Source organism: Leptidea sinapis, chromosome Z (genome assembly GCF_905404315.1).
Source record: "Leptidea sinapis chromosome Z, ilLepSina1.1, whole genome shotgun sequence".
Classification (NCBI taxonomy): Eukaryota; Metazoa; Arthropoda; class Insecta; order Lepidoptera; family Pieridae; genus Leptidea; species Leptidea sinapis.
The window spans coordinates 19035482-19057054 of NC_066312.1; the positions used below are offsets into that span (position 1 = coordinate 19035482).

General features: G+C 34.0%; 1 protein-coding gene across 1 annotated transcript in view; it reads right to left on the reverse strand.

Annotated features, from left to right (window-relative positions):
• Positions 1 to 21573, reverse strand: part of LOC126978428 (cyclic nucleotide-gated cation channel subunit A-like) — a 44527-nt gene that overhangs the window by 13213 nt on the left and 9741 nt on the right. The window contains exon 2 of the mRNA XM_050827210.1: positions 1668 to 1904. Within this exon, the coding sequence (XP_050683167.1) occupies positions 1668 to 1904 (237 nt within the window). The remainder of the gene's footprint in view (positions 1 to 1667; positions 1905 to 21573) is intronic.

A 21573-nucleotide genomic window follows, 5' to 3' on the forward strand; every position in this document is an offset into this window, starting at 1 on the left:
TAGAAAATCTAAAAACTTCTATAAAAAAATTATATAAAATATTTGTTAGTAATAATATTGTTGGCAATTTTCTCCCTTAGAATCGGTGCTACTTATCAAAGTTAAATTTATATGAGCACTAACTGTTCCCGTTACTTTATCAGCTTGGCCTATGTATACCATTGTTTTGTTGTTGGCCTATATCATCTGTAATCTGTTTATATCTTTTATGATTTTCTTTTTGATGTCAAAAAAGATTTTGATGTCATTTCTAATATAATAAATACTATGACCACTTCAGAAACAAATGGCGCTCTGAGAGAGAAGAAACGGTGCAAGAAACTCATTTCAAAATCATTAAATAAAAATGCGCAGTATGCACATCATCATCAGCCGGAAGAAGTCTACAGCTGGATCAAGGCCTTCCCCAAAGATTTACACGACGATCGGTCCTGCGTTGCCGTCATCTAATGTATTCCGGCGATCTTGATCAGATCGTCGGTCCATCTTTTGGGAGGCCTACCAACACTGCGTCTTCCGGTACGGGTCGATTATCCATCATGGATTGGTCATTCGAGGACTTTACTGCCCAACGGCCACCTGTCCGTCGAACTGGTCATCCCCTGCACACTGTCACTTCAGTTTCGCAATCATTTGCGCTATGTCGGTGACTTTGGTTCTCATACGAATCTTCTCATTTCTGATTCGATCTCGCAGGGAAACTCTAGCTAGGCAATGCTACTATTAATAATAACCTAACCATTAAGAAGTCAATAGATTTTAATACACACAAAATTTTCTTCAAGATCATTCAGGCTTTTTTTGATTAATAAAAGGACATTATATACATATATACACTATTAATACAATAAAAATATGTACTATAATTAAAATAAATTTAGTATTTGAAGGGAATACTCATGAATTACGCGTTAAGAGGATGAATATTAAAAATGTTATGAGATCTGAATAAATGAAATCGAGCAATTATAACGAAAAACCTTGCGCTATCTAATCCATCTGGGTTGACGAAACAGCGGTTGTGGCGGGCTGAAGTTGGTGCAACAAAACAAAAACCCTCTAACGATCGAATGGTTATTTTTATGTTTATATGGACACCTTTCGCCTTGGAAGCATTGATAAGATGAAGGTTTTTATGCATATTTACACGCAATAATGCATTAATTTTTATATGTAAAGGGTTTTTCAATTGGAACCGGGTATATTTCAATAAAAACTATTTGTTTTTGATTGATCGTTTACAACTATATCATGGTATATTTTTAAAGGCTTATGCATGAATTAAAACACCATTTAAATGACCATCTTGGCTTCGTATGGTAGCGTGAATACAAGAGGTCCAATTTTCCATCTCTTTTTGATATAACAGCACCTCTATCTCACTGATAAAAAACGCGTGTTATGTTACTCTTTAGACCTTTGACAGTTCTTGGCAAATTCCATTGCAAATTTCTCTCCACTCCCCATTACATGGGCTTCTCGCCCGTTTGCCACCTCTTATATAAAAATATTTGCGCCGATAGACATTCTTATATGGCTGCCATTGGATGTCAAAGATACCCTGTTCCATTGAAAAACCCTTAACGATGTGTTATTATTTACTAATATAAATAATATTACTCATAAGCAATGAAGTAGTAAAATAAATATTATACTAATTCACTTACTTGGTAGTGCGTAGGCAGCGTCGGATTAAATGAGAACCCGCACAGCCACTTGCTCCTTTTGTTTTGATTCGGACGCTCGTCAGCTGCTTGGAAATCTTGCGCAGAAAATTTATCCAAGAACAAGTCAGCAGGCTTTGATTTCTTGCCCTTATCGGATCGTAATCCGAAAACACGGGCAACACGACGCCATTGGCGGCGAGCCCAGTTGTCCTCTGGCTTCACTTTCATGCGCAGTTGCTAAAACAAAAATATTATCTTAATAGTGTATAAGTTGACCATTAATGGTAGATCAGTTCAGTTAGTGAACACAATTATAAATAAGTATCTTAGAACTATGTGTAAACATTGGGGTAAAGGCGTGTTTTATCCATTTCACGGTATTTTTCCTCGGTCGCTCAAAACAGCAGTGAACGCATTTTTTTATGTAACTTGTTTTTCGCAATCCATTGCGTATATTTTTCTGAAATGACGATTCACCGATGTACTAAGTGTTTTTTTAATGACTTTGCATGAGACGTAAGTATCCATCCACTCTATGGTTTATGTAAATAAATTTTATAATAATACTAGCTAACCCGACAGACGTTGTTCTATATATGATAAATAAAATAATGTTTTTATATGAATTTGTCAATAATATATCATAACATCAAAAATTACTTCGTAAAATATGCACCCTGCTGTCGTAATGAAATTGTTTCAAAGCCGAACTGTCAAACCGTGCGTCAATAAATTCTCTAATAGAAATTATGTATGGACACATCGAATAAAAAACAAATTTGTTGTTTAATTTAATTTAGCAGCATTTTCCTATTTATTCACCTTTTAAACCTTCTCTGGACTTCCACTAATAAATCAAGACCAAAATTAGCCAAATCGGTCCAGCCGTTCTCGAGTTTTACGAACTAACGAACACCAATTCATTTTTATATATATAGACTAGTTGACCCAGCAAACGTTGTATTGCCGATATTAAAATCGCGATACAAAAGTAACTGTTGATCGTAGATGGGTGAAAATTTGAAGTTGTATGTATTTTTTAATACTGACTCATAACCAAACAAATTTAAAAAAAAAATTTCAAAAAAATTAAAAAAAAAAAATCGTGTGGACCACCCTTAACATTTAGGGGGATGAAAAATAGATGTTGGCCGATTCTCAGACCTACTCAATATGCTCACAAAATTTCATGAGAATCGGTCAAGCTGTTTCGGAGGAGTACGGGAACGAACATAGTGACACGAGAATTTTATATATTAGATATTAACTTAAAATCCCTTGTTATAAACATATTCATCCCAAAAAGAATATCACTTTTAGCTTACAGTGTAAGAACAGTTTTATTTTGCAATAATTTTACGCATGGCGGTTATTGGAAAATAGATCAAATAGGGATGCAATATAATTATTATTGTAGCAAATAAATTGCACATGTCATCAGCATCATTATCATCATATCAGCTGGAAGACACTCACTTCTTGACAAAGGCTTTCCCCATAGATCTCTATGACGATCGGCCTTGCGCTGCCATCATTCAAACTTTTCCTTCACCAGATCGTCGGTCCATCTTGTGGGGGAGCCTACCAACACTGCGTCTTCCGGTACGTGGTTGACATTCGAGGACTTAAATGCCCCACGGCCATCCATTTGTCGAGCTATGTACACTGCCCACTGCCAATTTAGTTTCGCTATCATTTGCGCAATTTCGGTCACTTTGGTTCTCCAACAGATCTCCTCACTTGCCCTCTGAGCGACTATTAGCTTTCTCATCAGGCCTATAGTTAGCAACCATGTCTGCGTACCGGAAGTCATCACTGACAACGCACACTGATTAAGAACCTTTGTCTTCAGACTCTGTGGTATTTGGATCAAAAAAATTGTATGGAGCTTCCCAAACGCTACCCATCTGAGTCGGACTCGAAGAGTGATCAGTCAGACAATGTAGTGACAGCTATAAAAATATTTTAAAGAGAAAAAAAAAGAGAAAAACAAAAATATACACGTTAGAAATGGTTTTTGATACAAATTTTCTGAATGCATACATGTCGAGCTCGGACTGAGTTGGTACAAATACAAAGGCACTTTCTGAGAAGGTATATCTAACAGTTCTTATCGGCAAAAAATATGTATCGCAAGTGGGTTACAGGTCTTTCTTGTCTTCTTTAGTAGGGTAAAGAGTCTCTCTTTTTTATATAAACATACGGGACGAGACGAGCAGGACGTTCAGATGATGGTTATTGATACGCCCTGCACATACAATGCAGTGCCACTCAGGATTCTTGCAAAGCCAAAAAATTCTATGCGGCACTACAATTGCGCTCATCACCTTGAGACATAAGATGTTAAGTCTCGTTTGCCCAGTAATTTCACTAACTATGACGCCCTTCAGACCGAAACACAGTAAATTTTACACATTATTGCTTCACGGCAGAAATAGGTGCCGTTGTGGTACCCATAATCTAGCCGGCATCCTGTGCAAAGGAGCTTCCCACTGGTAAATCACTTTATTAATAATTCTCTTTTTTATGTATAACTACATGTTATCGAGAAATTCAGGTACATATTTATAACCATTTACATATTCACGTTCAAAATAAAGTTTTAAAAGATATATTGTAGATAGATATTTATGCACTTGACTGTATTGAATTTTTTAATTTTGTGAAGAAAAGTTCATTTTTACCAAGACAATTGTTTGTGGATAAGAAAACTTCGACCTTAAAAAGAGGAACGTGTAAAATTACTTGTTACGCATAACGTGAACTCCATGAAAGTGAAAATTTAGAAATAACAGTGTCGCTAAATCTATGTTACCTTAGTGATAAAGTTTGGGTGATGTTCGTGCTTCAACAAAGGCAGCATATCACACAAATTTTAAGTGGATCTTAAGATAAGTACTGACTAAATCCAAACACTTTCACACACGTGTCACAGTAAATCAGGATTAGTAACTATAAACGCTATAAAAATTTAAAGTTACACACAATAGCACAAAACTACCATTCACGGCATTCAAGGTTTATCTAAACTAGTTCGTATATGTGTACTAGAGAAATTAAATAAGTGAATATGTATTGGTAAAAATAATTAATTTTTGAAGGTACTTTTAAACTGGCCGAACGTAAGAGCAATCGTGCTCATAACGTGTGACGTTGAACAACATAACTGGACATAATATTTCAAATTAGAAATTAAAAGTCACTTGGCTAAGTTGGAATGTGAATAGGCTATTATTGCGGCAACCTCAGTGCTAATCACCTTAATGACTTTTTTTTTCTTTTATTCATCATTTTATTTCGTTATAGATAGCAATTAGTTAATTTTCCATTTTTATCTCGGAAATCCTTACTTAAACACTGTTTTTTGTAATTACTTCGATAAGTATCATAAAAATAAATTAAATATGGACTCAGAATATGAAAAAGTTACACTTCGAGGACCACGCAAATCTAGTTCACTCCAAAATATTTCTAGTTCTTCGTCCTTACTATTTGAAACAACGGCCTTGAGTTTGCCCAATACTTCAATTGGCGATGTTTATGAAAACGAAAAAATAAATAAACTTTCTACAGAACTACAGGCGGCAAACCAAGAAATAGAGAACCCAAACTATGAAAATGTTAATCTGAGGAAAGAACATTAATGAATAAAATTATTGAATCATATAAATAAAAATTACGTCTGCACAGACTCATCAGTTTGCGCCCGCAAACCATACCACTACGAAAAAAAAGAAAAGGAAATCACAAAGCACCCTTAATAGTCCGGCTTTATTACAAAAAAATCCAGTATTCATAAACTGCAACTATCCTCGAATCACCTCTGACATCTCACCGGATAAATACACTGATGACCAGCCCTGCCAGAATCCATCAAATCGATATGCTTCGTCACCATCGGCACAACTAAGTAAAAATGAAAGCATTAAGCTCAACCCGAGAAATACTAAGCATATAAAAAAACAACGCTCTTCTACTAATAAAAATGAAAATAAAAATACGTCTTATCATACCAGGAGGGAAAGTCATGGAAAAGTAAAACACAGAGTACTGATCCTGGCAGATCAACGAGGAAGAGGGGCACAATAATCACTAGAAAAATTATTGGGTAAAGACATGTACTTCGTCACTTGCATGAAGAAACCAGGGGCGTCTCTGAGCGAAATACTTAACTCCAATAGTGAATTACTGACTTTAAACGAAAATGATCATATCGTTGTGATTGGGGGATGCAATGACAAAAATCCGTTTAGTTTTCAACTTCATGTAAACAAGTGACTTCATACTTTACCAATTCCTAGCATCACTGTTTGTCAAATTACATAACCCGTATTTAAATGTTCAGAAACTTAACTATGACTTAAAATTTGCTTGCTCTAACACTGCCAATGCCTGTTACTTAGATCTAGATTACCAACAATAAATACCGAAAGGGCGCATCTATACTAGACATATGCGTGGGCTTATACTCAGACAGATATTACACATCAGCTATAAAATAAATTTCATGAAATCTAAACGGCAAAATGACGAACAACGCGGTAAACAAAATATTATAACACTAAAAGTACTAATGACAGAGGCACACAAACGGATTTAATTGATATTGACACAAATCAAATATACTCTGACCAAATCCAAGGTGACGCTGAATTAAAAAATAATCTTTTTCGTGTATAAAAATATAACCATCTTACACCAAAATATTAAAGGACTAATTACAAAAACCGATGAGCTCGTTATTTGTCTCGAGGAACTCTCTGTCAAAATGAATAAATACTTTGATGTCCTGTGTATTACTGCACACAATATGATATTAGACGATGTAAGCTTTGCAGGCAGACAGGTCACCAAAAATCACCAAAAATCACCGTAACTGCGATTGACTTATTTTTCAGTAGTCTACATAAAATACTTAATAAAATATGTTTTAAGAATAGGAAAGTTATACTATGCGGCGACTTTAACATCGACAGAATGAAAACAAATAGGACATCTGTATATTTTGAGCAGTTATTGGAATCATATAATCTCAAGCTATCATTTAAAGAGCCCACTCGTCTAAGCAGCAATACATGCATAGATAACTTTGCTCATAATATACGTGGCTGCACTAGTTCGGTATATGAACTAGCCATATCTGACCATACTGCGCAGGTTGTCCAAGTTCCAACTAAGAGAAGCGTTCTTCTAAGCCACTGGTACATTCATAAACGGCAATTTTAGATTGAAAATATGAATAAATATTATGACTGCCTCAAAATGACCCAAATTCGGCATACAATATTTTTTTAGACTTGATATTACTATCCTATAATTTATGTTTCCCTATTGTAAAAATAAAAATATCCTCTACAAAACGACATAGATGGCTCTCCAGGGGTATAAGAACTTGCTCTAAAATTAAAAGGAAGCTTTTGTGGACGTCAAGGTTAACTAAATGTAAATCAGATATAATTAAATTAAAGGTTTATTCCAAAAGATTAAAATCAATTATAAAACTTACACAGAGGTCTCAAAATAACTATATAATAAAAAAAAATCCTCTAATCCTCTATCATCCTCCAATCCACAAAAGCCACTTGGAATATAATAAACGGTACCTTGAACAATATCTCTAGAGATGACAAAGATGCCATTAGAATTGGATCAAAAATTGTCACTGATCCTCAAATGATACCGCAGGCATTCAACGATTTCTTTATAGATGAAATTAACAACGATTGCAAAAAAAGTGTTTATAATGATAACCCCAAATACATCACTAGACACCATCAACCTAACTCACTTTTTTTTAACCCAACATGCTCCTATGACATTCTGGGTGCAATAAAGTCATTAAAAAACACAAATAGTAACGGATACGATGATCTAAATACAACAGTAATAAAACATGTCGCTACCATAATAGCCCCAGTATTAAGTTACATTATGAATCAGTCTATCGAATATGGTATATACCCAGATGAAATGAAACTTACGATAGTAAAATATGATATGCGTATTCATATAAATATAAAATTTATATAAAATAAATATATAAATATTTATATAAAATATAAATATGAAGTGTTGAAAATAATCGCTAAAACCGTTATTTTTGTATTACCTCTAAAACTATGTAAAGTTATCATTTATAAGATAGTTCAAACGGTATATATTTAAAACCTTTCATATGCATACTGGGTACACATTGCAATACTGCGTTGACGAGAACTAATTTGTTTTATATAATTTGTTATTTTCATGTTCTGAACATACACGTATACCAAATACCTCCTACTACACAGACTATACATACTGAACTAAGCTACATACAGTTCTCAATAGCCTGTCTTTGTTTTTTAATATACAATACATTCGAAAGCCTAACAAACCACACCTACTACGGATCACACTGCCACACATACTTACAAACAAGACATACTAACACTACTACACCTTCCAACTTTAAGCATTCATACACACACAAGCTTCATTATATTACTATGTATTTAAACTCCCAAACACAGTCAAGATCTATTACATATTTAATAATTCATTTTTATACATCAATATTTACAAAATATTACGAAAAATTTCAATCTATAAACAAGCCAAATAATATGAGCAAATTCACAACGATCGCATTCTTATACTACTCTATGATATTGTGTTACGAATCTACTAGACAATGTGGAGAACAAGAACGTATATTATACTTAAGCTTCAAAATTCAACAGTCAATCTGTGCATGATGACATAGAGGACACATGTAATATTCCCTGTTCAGTAATTGACGAGCCGCATATTTCATCTCTGGACGGTACAAATCACTTCAATATAATTTCATTTAACATACGAAGTATTAACAAAAACCTCGATAACTTCTTGATATGTATCTCACAACTAAAAGTCCACCCAGATATCATTATTTTGTCGGAATGCTGGTGCATTGAATCAACCAACCCTCCAATCATAGACGGTTATAATGTATATTTTACAAAGCGTAGCTTTAACCAAAACGATGGGGTTATTATATAAACATAAACTCTGATATACAAGGATACGTTTATGAGGTAAATATCAAAGAAGCAAATTGTCTGGCTGCAAAAATAGGAAACATGACTATTCTCGGTATATACAGACCATACTGTTTCAGAGAAATCCGGCCCTTTATTGAATCTCTGGATATGGTCCTTACTACAACCAGGTCTCGTAACATCGTCTTAACCAGTGACATAAATATAGACACTCTTAACCTAAGCAACAAAAACACTTCCGATTACCTGGACGTAATAGGGTCCCATGGTCTACACGCTGCAGTAAATAAATCAACCCATGGAAAAATAAAGATTTATTATTATTATTAAAACCTATTTTTAAAAAAGAAGACAAACTGGATATGCAATTTTACAGGCCTATCGCCTTGATTTAATCTTATCAAAAGTTTTTCAAAAAATTATACACAAAAACATGTACTCTTACGAGTACTTTGAAACATTTAATATTTTGACTAAGGAGCAAGTAGGTTTTAGGAAAAATAAGTCTATCAATGAAGCAATTTATAACTTTTTAGAAACGGTAATGACAAAATTAGAAAATAAAAAACGAGTTACAGCAATATTTATGGATATGACCAGAGCTTTTGACTATGTCGACCATTTAATACTGATCAATAAATTAGAAACGTATGGCATAAGAAACAATGCAATAAATATTATAACTAAAACCAAAATGAAATATTTATCAGACCCCCGGAAAACAACTATTTGGCGTGCCCCGAGGCAGTATTCTAAGACCACTGCTTTTTCTTATTTATATAAATGACCTTCCTCAAACTATTAAGGATCCAATGGTCCTATTTGCAGACGATAGTACTGCCATATTTATTGACTACAATCCATTAACATATGAAAATTACATAAACAGTTCGCTTAACGAACTAATAAAATGTTAAATTATAGTAATCTAAAAATCAATCTAAATAAAACATGCATGACGAATATTGCTTACAAAAACACACAATCTTATGGAGTAAATATAAATTATGACGGTAAAGCGATTAATGAAGAGAAGTCCACAAAATTCTTGGGCATTTATCTTGACCACAATCTGTCATGGAGAACACACATTGATTATGTCATTAAAACAATAGGTTCTCATTTGCTCTACATATGCTGAAGAAAGTAGTTGATATGACTGCGGTGCTAGCAGCATATCATGCGTATGTAGACAGCACTCTCCCAGATGGGAGATCTATCAGAGGTATGGGATACTATTCTGGGGTAATGCTCCAGGGATTTATGAAGTATTCAAAGCTCAAAAGAAATGTGTCAGATCTGTCTGCTCACTAAAAGCAACCAAATCATGTAAACCTCACTTTAATAAATTAAATATTCTTAGCATGCCATCAATATGAAGTAACAGTTTTGGTAAAGAATAATATCAATAAATATGAAACCCTAATTTCGAAACGAAACGACAACAAATTACGACCTTTGAAGTCCATAACAGAGTTGGATCGAAACAGCATCTTTTGCATGGGACCAACAATTTACAATAAGTTACCTGCCAATATTAAGCGCGAAAATATATTCTACTTTAAAAAGTCACTCAAATCTTACTTAATAAAAAAAGCATACTACTCATTAAAAGATTTTCATGACGATAAAATAGTAAATAATAAAAATTAACTTCGACTGAACTCAATATCATTGTGTAGCTAATGACATTATATTATAAATTAAAATGAATAAGCCTATGAAATAATAACTATAGTATGATTAATTTTAATCTAAGTTTGCTTGGGATGTACTTAGGGGCACACTGAAATGATCGGGAATAAGAAAAACCACATGCACGGTATGGCTAAATTGTATTTGATTGTTTTTCGAAGTATTCTCCGTTCAACTTAATGCAATTTTCCATTCGTGCAAACCAATCATTAAAACAGTAATTCCAGTCTAAAGTTGACATTGACAAAATGACTGATTTGTACGCTTCCACAGCTGCTTCGGAGTCTTCAAACCGTTGACCGCGTAATAAATCTTTCATTCTAGCGAATGTAAAGAAATCGTTTGGGCTCTGGTCAGAACTGTACGGAGGATGGCCCAACAGATCAACGTTTTCCTGTTTCAAAAAATCATTTGTATTCCGAGCCGTATGCGAGCTCGCATTTTCGTGAGGTAAGATGATGTTACGTTTCGGGTTATTTTTTCGGAGTTCGCCTATCATTACCGGCAAACGAACCGTGATATACCACTCAGCGGTAACCGTTCTGCGATCATGTAAAGGAATTGTAGCAACATGCAACTTTTTCGAGACAAACGTAGCGACCATTTTCATTGACACGCTGCGGGAGCGAACCACTTTCTTTGGTTAGACCTCGTCTTCGAAGACCTAAACTTCTGACTGATGTTTTCTTTCAGGTTCGTATGAATAAATCCATGATTCGTCACTCGTACACGAGCCGCCTTTTGCTCTTCGGACAAATTCTGGGGTACCCATCGGGAAACTAGCTTTCTTACACAAAGTTCATTATGTAATATCGACTGAATTGCACTCATTCCGATACTGATAACAGCCTGAATCTGCTCGTATGTCACATGACGGTCAACTAATACAATAGTTCGCACAGCTGCGATCGGTTTTTCAGGCGTGACCGTGAGTTCTTGGTTGACCTGCAGAAGAAACAGTGCTGAGCGACCCACGACCGCGTCGGAACTCAGTTCACCAGCGGTATAGTGTCGTTTGACTCGGTGCTTCAACATCATAAATAGAAACAAGTTCATGGAGACATTTATCTTGAGATAAGCCGCGAAAATGTTCACGCGTGAGCTCCATTTCTGTCAACGACGTGTCAACTTTAAACCACTATAGTTTTTGTTTTTGAACCTTTTTTTTAATTGTATGAATGTCATTAAGGTTCTTAGAGGCCATTTTTCAAATTCTAAAAAAGGTTTTATTGTAACTCAATCAGAAATATTCTATTCCCGATCATTTCAGTGTGCCTCTCGTATATCTTTTTTTAGTATAGTACAGTATATTATAATTGTTACAGAAATTAAAACGTGAACTGACTATGTATTCCACTATAAGTTTGCATGCCTTATGGGTTAGGATAAGAGCACTTGTTAATTATAAGCCAACAACATCTTATTATTACCTTATCTTGCAAATAAAGATGATTTGATTTGATTTGAATTTTGTTTTATACGGATTTTATTATTACAGGCTCGTTACTCAAATGTAGTCGAGATCAAGTTCCAATATTAACTGCCATTCAAAACAAGCCTATAATGAGACACTGTTCGTTGATTTTTATTATGACATCTACATCTAGCAATCAATTAAACGGGTATCGCAGTTACTTATTTTGAACACGATCGTTACAATGTTAATATTATTACATTACGTTTTTATACAATAAGATATGTGATAGTTTGGAAAACAGTTCTTTTGTTGCCAATAAAAAAAATAGAGAACTGAACTGTTATAAGCTGAAATACCATCTCGTTGTGAGTAACCAGGCGTTATGTAGCGTACCTCCAAAGTGCGAATTTGAAGGAACGTATTTTCATATTTATTTCCTCAGGCTGCTTATACTGGTCGAAATGGATTATTTAACGACCGTTTTCAATAACGTGTCTCTAGTTACGGATACATTGCTGTCACCGTTTAGTTACAAGATCTTATCTATCCATAGTTATGTAATATAGTTAAAGTCCAATGCTTTATGTCGATAGGTTATTGAAATGAAAGTTAACGTAAAAGGATAGATTTGTTTACCTCTAGTAAGTTAATCTAAGGATAGATAGGTTATCGAAGACGGCCGTTAATATGTGCTTACGAATTACGTGCATATAAATGCGTTGAATAATTTTGAGTAGGTGTAAACCTTCTCATGTTTTGTATCACTCTGCAAAAACATCAGCAGCATATCCATACATCTTAAAATTATGAAATAATTTCTGTGGCCTGGTGCTAAAAGGGCCAAAGTACGTTTTTGTATGAAACGAGCTTGTAATGCCAGTTTATTGTAAAAGTATGATATTTTTTTGTGCTAAAAGGGCGTTAGTGTATTAACAATCTTTCAAAAGTTACTATGTAAAAAAGGCCAATGTAGTGTGCACTTTCATACAGTTAAGTAACAAAAATTATAAAAGGGCTGCAGTATACTTAAGCCGCTAAGAAAATAATGATTATTGATATTGGCCCTATTAGCCACAGGCCACAGATTTGTTTTAACAATAAATTTAGAAATTTAAATATTTTTACACATAGGGCTTTCATTATGAATTAAAATAATGATCCTAAAATCCTAGCAAAAAAGGCTAAGATGAATGATGATTTATATTAAAGTATTTTCATTAGTGCAAAATCTGTAAATATATAATTTTATAAATTGTTGAGTTAAAATAATCAAAACGATCGTTTTGATTGATGGTAAATTTAAGCCGATAATGGACAGCTCTTTCGTTATTACTGATTCCATTTTGTTTTCAAACATCAATATCAAAAAGCCATTATGTATATATTTCGGTATGACTACTATTAGGTTACGAAGCTGTATATATTAATATGATTTTTGTACTGTAGTTAGAGAGCTGACGGCTAATCTAACTTAGATCCTATATATTCAGTTAGAGAAAATCAGTTAAAGAATTAAAAAAAATATTTACGGTTCCCTCACAATATAATCCTTATAATGAAATTTACCTACACTGATGAATTTTCGAAAAAAATTTAGTTTAATAACAGTGTGCAAAATACATTGTGAATTTTTTATTTTTATTTTAGAGTGTCACTGAAATGTTTATTAAATATGTAAAGATGTTAAGAAATCTGCTATTTTGGTTAAAATGAACAGAAGAAATAATAAAAATAAATGCTGTTCATTAATAATAATATAATGTTCACATTTTAATAAAGCCTATTAAAGGATGACAAAAAGTACAAAAGTTTTGTTTTAAATGTTAAAATGTAATATTATGTTTAGTACAGTGAACTAGGGTTGATAATTTTACCAGAAACAAACAATACTTGCTACACGGCAAGTAAAAGTATTTCATTTCAAAATATCCTACAACAAAAGTATCCCAGAAACGTACAGAATATATGCTTGTTGTTCTACTTGTAGTAATAGTCTTACCACAAGTATGAAGCGAGTATCGCTACGTGTGTAATACAATAAGGCTTTTAGAGCAATGCTTAAACTACCGTGGCATATTACGCGTCGGGCATGTCGGGAATGTACAAAAGGGCTGACGATTTCAATGCCTTATAAGCCGCTTTCTTTATAAATCACAGTAGGAGTAGTAATTGAATCATTATCGCTGTTTATACAGGTTGGTTTTTTGAGGAGGAGGCGGTGATGGCCAAGTCAGAAAATACGAGACTTAGACAAAAGTCGTGAAAATAGTCAAACTCTCAAATTGTCTGAATGAATAGACTCTGTTGCTGATAAGGATCAAAAAGATCTGAAAAGGAAATACCAAATTTTGTCCATTGGTCCAATAATACATTTTGTATTTTTTTTAAATATATCAGGTCGATTTCCGTCAATAGTGCAAGATATTAAAAAAAAAAAAACAAAATATGCAGTTATTCGTTTCGTATAAATCGGGGGCATGACACCTTTCACGACTTTTTCCAAGTCTCGTGGTTTCCGATATGAAACAGGCAAGGCACAAGAGATACCATTACTTTACCATTTACCATCTTATTTCTCAAGGTGACGAGCGCAAATGTCGTACCGCTCAGAATTTTTGGGTTTTCAAGAATCCTCAGCGGCACTGCATTGTAATGGGCAGGACGTCTCAATTACCATCAGCTGAACATTCTGCTCGTCTCGTCGAGTTCACGTATATATAATATGTACAACAAGAGACTATATTTACTAGAATTGTTATTAGATGGATAGATATAAGAATGGTTGACATAAATATTGAACGGTCAAGCCATTTCTAGACGTTTACGACGACAATAACCCTAGCTATTTCATCATTGGGCAATGAAATAATACATATTATATAAGTGCATGTTTTTTATAGATTTTCGGTAATACAGCATGTTTTGTATTGGTATTTCTTAGGGTGAAATATCATTTTGGCTACGTATTTCACTTTGAGATAGTAAATATTTGAGGCAGATTTGAACAATAGTCGTCTAGTAATATTGAAATGGCGTTGCAATGTACATTTCTTGCGAAATCCATGCAATTTTCTCTTGATTGAAAAATAACAAAATAGAATATAGTTTATAATACTCTACGTAGAGCCGTATCTATTTCTATTGAATGTATAATACTTTTTGAATAGAATACAAAGCCGGTATTAGTATAATTTTATTTAGAAGCGTATTCTTATAAAATATTTGCTCAAGACTTCGTTGTAAATCTTATCTCAAGGAGTTCTTACTTACTATATAATCTTATATCTTTAAACGAGCAATTCTTGTAAATATATATATATATATATATAATCTGAATCTCGGAAACGGCTCCAACGATTTTCATAAAATTAAGTATGCAGGGGTTTCGGGGGTGATAAATCGATCTAGCTAGGTTTTAATTTATAAAAAATGGTTTTATCCATGTTTGAATGAGAAACAGCTACAATAACATTAGAATACAAAGGTAAATTTCGTCACTATATACACGACTATTATAGCTCAGATGGGACATTGGGTGATCCGGAAAGCAGAAGATCCCGGTTCGAATCCAGATGTCCTATTAGTTTTTTTTTTGTTCAAGATTTGTACATTCTTAAAAATCCGAGCAAGGCTCGGTCGTCCGGATATTAATATACAAAAGCGCGTACACCTTCCTTAAAGGCCGGCAACGCTCCTGTAATTCCTCTGGTGTTGCAAGAGATTGTGGGCGGCGGTGATCACTTAACAACAGGTGACCCGTACGCTCGTTTGTCCTCCTATTCCTTAAAAAAAATGACGATGCACACTAGAACATTTAACACTTCATAACATCTTCACGGCTCAGATAAGTAATATACTGCACTTTTAAAGGAATGAGAAGAAGTAACAATTGAATTCCATACACGTCTTAACGATTTTAACTTATATATTATCATTGATATTATAAATTATATGGTAAATTATTATAAATTAACCTTCCAAGGAGTGAGCCCCACTGAATGAAAGCCTGCGTAAAATATTTGTAAAATAATTACAAGCTTACGCAATCATGTGAATTATATCGATTACTTATTTTCAATCCTCACACGCATTTTAATGTCAATAAAAATTCATTACACGCCATAATTTAGAAATAGTTTCATCAGCCGCAGGGAACGTTTCGCATACGTATTTTTGTTTCGTAATAGTTTCATTCCCCATTGTTGTGGAGTAGCATTGCAGCGAATACATCGTGTTATGGTATACACGATGTCGCGTTGGATGAACCATGAATAATAAATCAGGCTTAAAGACTGACTTCCACTGCAAGCTGGAAAACACTATAGATTACATTACGTTTTCATCCCGATGGATGAAAATAATAATACATTTACAATGAGTAATGTAAATATAATTGTTTAATGATGCAAATATGTCGGTCTCAGTGAGTCTTATATCTTTGTGCCATTTGGCCGTCGAGACACTTGGCCCATGGGGCAAGGTGAGGCGTGTGGAATGTGTTTTTTTTTAATGACAAGAAGGGACAAGACGAGAAGGAAATTCCACTGATGGTAACTGATACGCCCTGCCCATTACCATGCAGTGCTCAGCTCAGGATTCTTGGTAAACCCGAAATTTCTCAGCGGCACTACAATTGCGCTCGTTACTTTGAGACATAAGATGTTAAGTCTCTTTGGCCCAGTAATTTCACTAGCTATGGCGCCCTTTACCTTCACTGAACAACAATAATGCTTACAGATTACTGCTTAACGGCGGAAATAGGTGCCGTTGTGGTACCCATAATCTAGCCGGCATCCTGTGCTAAGGAGCCTATCACTGGGTACAAAAGTACTGGGTATAAACCCAAGCGCTGGCAGCTATATCAGTCAATACTAATTAATTTTTTTTAATATGTAGTGAGGGTCGGGGTTGACGTAAGTTCTGTGGCGAGTCTTCGATAAGCGGATAAGCATTATTGACACATTTTTTAAGGAAGCTCTTATATGAGAAAAGAACAGAGAAATTTTTAATGTGGGTTATGTTCTCTTTGTGGTTCGTGATTACAGTTTATTTAATTTTATTATAATTTATTAATATAATCATCGAAGTTTTTAATAATAATTCGATAAAATTTTAATTTAAAAGCCCTCTGAGTTTTTGTTCTTTTTTGGTCTGAGACATACTATTTCGAATGGGTGGTAGATTTTGACGTACAATAAATGATTCTGAATCTGTTTGAATTTGAATACTGTGACCTTTTTATGTTTTATGCTTGAAACCAAATTTCTTTTATTATGTGAAACCTTCTGATTAATATTAATACTTAAAATACTAATGTTTTCCCATGTTTTGATATATTATATATTTAAATCAATCTTAACGGTACTATTAAGATTCACCATTAATCGAATTCAATTACTTAATGATTACTAGATTCTAAACTAAAATCTAAAAATTATTTCTATGCTGGATTCAGAGGCTTTTTAGGCGCTAACGTGACTCAACTATGCGTCGCTAATCTGAAAATGGTTAATATAAACCACTCTTTATCACAAATTGTCATCAGTCGGAAAATTCCAATAAACAAATCGAATATCACCTAAGATATTTTCATTTATAATTGTATCGTAAATATTCACTATCATCCCTTTCACCCTAACACGCAATTACAAATAGAATTCTCAAGCATTTCTGGTGATATTAATTTTTATTGCAAAATTATTGTTTCATTCTTATAATTTTTCGTGAAAGCTGGAACGTCACTCTTATTAATTAATTTGATAATAATAAATGATTAATTTAAAGTAAATAAATATATTGTACGCACTACATCAATGAATGTACACATTTTATCAACTAAATTGTTTGTATGTTTATGTGCATGATGTGTTCACCTGTAAATGACGATCAGTGGTTTTTGATTTACTGAGCTAGAGGTCCCGGGTTCGAATCCCGGTAGGTGCAATCATATTTTATATGATGAATATGAATGTTTGTTTCCGATTCATGGATTATTATATGTATATATGTATGTTTAAGTAAGTATATCTTATTAAATATATCGTTGTCTTGTACCCATAGTACAAGACTATGCATAGTTTGGGGCAAGATAATTTGTGTAAGAGTGTGTCAATATTATTATTATTATAATTGCAGGAACACGATTTTTTGATTTTGTGTTATTATTTTATGAAGGGACCTTGAATAAATAAATATAATATAAACATGTTTGGCATTATAAAGCATTACATATGGAATGCCTTGAACAATGACTTAGTAAGTACACTACGCAAATAAATTACCTCGTTGGAACAGCTCAGTTCACGCTTTGGGGAATTGTATAATGTAATCAGATTTTACATTCACTGCAACACAGTCATGCCGTGATCAATTAATGTGTTTACAAATCGTATTACATATAGGGGGACGTTAGATTCGTAATGTCAGAATTAGTATTCGATTATCATATAAGATCATTCATTCATCACGGGAGACCTCGTAGAACATTCGTCGACCAAATTGGGGACGTTTTGAGAAAAGGAGAGGTCCGAAGCACCCGCAACCGGCGAGCATGTATGAAAAGAGTAATGAATGTAGAGGAAGCGCGTGAGGTTTGTAAGGATAGAAGCAAATGGCATTCTATTGTCGCTGCCTACCCCGACGGGAACAAGGCGTGAGTGTGTATGTATGTATGTATCATTCATTCCATACATTTTGTATTTGAGGTAAAACTTAATGTTAACATTATGAACATTATACTGCATATTCAATTATTAATTAAATTTTGTTTGTGCTTCCAGTTGAGTCTCTCGTAAATGGAGAACGCACCACAAAAATGGCAATGAGTTTCATGCTACTTTAATATATATTAAATTTTAACTTTTCCGAGTAATTGGTTATTGACAAATTGAATAAATTTGGATATCATTAATCAATCCAAGTTAATTTTATTTGCCTATAAATTTATCAACAAACTAGTGAATGTTTTAAATGTTTCATCAATTTACCTCAGACACTATAAACCTAAACAATTAGGTCACTAGCTCTTAACATTACTTCCGTATTTTAAGGGTTTACAAGGGTGAAATTAGGGGAGCCACGTGGAAGTCGTGGTACACTGACTAGCTTCTGTATTGTGTCTTCTTCTTCACAGTGTAATGATACCATGTACATGTCAATTTTTACAAAATATCCAGAAAACGCGCCAAGGTCCAATGGATATTCTAAGATGGAATGTCCAAATGTAGAAAACAATGCGTATTGTATATTGCGTACAGAGTCCAACAGCACAAGCCAAAGTCGCGGAAAATCCACAAAAAACAAACCAAACACACCAAGAGCAAATACACGTAATTGCGAGAGAAACGGAATGATGACATTGTCATTGCCTCGTTGTTGGTGAAGCATTTGGGTTAGATTAGAGTTGAACGAAATAATAAGAGAATTTTTTTACTAACTACATTAAGTCAGTAAATGATGACATACTTGACATAGTCATTTGTCTATTCCATTTCTCATTCCTCGTTACAATTGTTACCAGTTGTAACAAACTGCCAAAAAATGTTCCGTTTCACTATCATACAAATTTATTTATTCTATTAGTTCCGTTTCACTTTCCTTCACACGCAAATTATAAAAAACCTGAAATTGAAAAGTGCATAGTCACCATATAAAATAAAACCTTTACCAACCCCAAATTTGAGATGCGAATTTCTAAAACACTCTAAAAATTTGAGGGGGATTCACTGAATCTTGAGATTAAATTCTAAAGAGTATTTATATAAAAAAGGAAAATAGTAATGAACATATTGATAAAAACTTATAATTTAAATCTTTCAACGACTTATAAACCTCGGAATCATTTTAAGGACACTGAAGTAAAATAGTAAACTGAAATGATTTTATAAAATATATATTTGTTGGTAGCCACAATACTGTACGTAATCCTTTTAGTGTCGAGAGTATTTAAGTCAACAAAGAGGATAAAGCAATAATATTTTGTTGAATAGAAGTGTTTTGAGAAGCATCAGTTCTTGGTAAGTATGTCAAAACTACAATTTTATTTGGTTTAGTGGAATCACTATAGAAATATGTGCATTTCTTTTCTTAAGGCCGCCAATTTCAAATGAGATTTAGGTAACACAAATAATATTATATTATTTTTTGAACTAAAAGTTCTTTAGCCAGAATTTTTTTACGAATGAAACGCAATAGAGCGTCACGAAAATGAGGGACGGTTTTGTTCAAGAAGAGGAGGAGGTTTTTGTTCAAGGCAGAGAGCGATTGACACCGATTGAGGAAGAGTATTTATTACTCTCGGGCTTCCCTACTAGTCTTGTATCGTGCAAGTTTTTTTGAAGTGAAACTTCTTTAGGCGCATGTGGGTATATTTTTACGAATCAAACTCAATAGAGCGTCATGAAAATTTGAGACGTTTTTGTTCAAGAAGAGGAGGTGGTTTTTGTTCAAGGCAGAGAGCGATTGACATCGATTGAGGAAGAGTATTTATTACTCTCACTAGCCTTGTATTTAGCAAATTTTATGATTTGAACAATATGGATATCGAATCCGAGGTTCTCGAGAGTGCAGAGAACGAATTTGGGGTTATTTTTTAAATCCAAGATGGCCGCCATGCAAATTTATGATTTCAACAATATGAATATCAAATCCGAAGTTTCGAGGGTGCAGAGAATGAATTTGGGATCATTTCTGAAATCCAAGATGGCCGCCGCGCAAATTTATGATTTCAACAATATGAATATGAAATCCGAAGTTTTGAGGGTGCAGAGAATAAATTTGGGATCATTTTTTAATACAAGATGGCCGCCGCGCAAAGTTATGATTTCAACAATATGGATATCGAATCCAAGGCTCTCGAAGGAGCAGAGAACACATTTGGGGTCATTTTTGAAATCCAAAATGGCCGCTGCGAAAATTTATGATTTCAACAATATGGATTTCGAATTGCAGAGAACGAATTTGGGTCATTTTTGAAATCGTCAATATCGTTACGAAAATGAAATGTTCGTTTTTATCCATGAAGAGGGAGAGGGTGATTGAAAATGATTGAGATAGAGTGAGGAAGGGGGAACGTAGTATGAAGTACATGGCTACACCGCTAGTAAGTAGAACAATTTCGTTACTAGCGTTGTATCATCCAGGTTTAGCGTGCGGCCGCGAGTTAGTAGAACATCTTTTCTACTAGAGTTATATCGTACAAGTTTAGCACGCGGCCGCGAAAACGTAGAACATCTTCCCCACTAGCTTAGTATATTGCAGGTTTAGCGCGCGGGTGCGAAAAGTTGAACATTTTCCCCACTAGCGTTGTATCGTGCAGGTTTAGCGAACGACCGTGAGTAAGTAGAACATCTTCCCTCCTAGCGATAATTCATATAAACGAGAATTAAAAATTAGTTTCACTTCTGACATGTGTACTTTGTACGCACGCCTTTTTTAAATAAAATACTATCTTAAAACCAAGCTATTCTTCAAAAGTTTAGCTGAACTAAAACAATTATTTTTGCGGACTGTGCTGATTAATGTTTTTTCAATAAATGACTATAGTATAACAAAATAGATAGCTCTAAATACTACAATACCCACGTTTTTAATTACAACGGATACTACCACATATATAACCACTACTAATCACAGAGTTCCTATGGCCACCTTCTAGTTCCTACATCAGAAACTGAATATCCAGCACCAAAGTCATTGTAAAGAACTATAAAACAAGCGTAAATTCAATGGATTTATCTAGATTTGTTGAAGGTTCCCATGGCCGCCTTCTAGT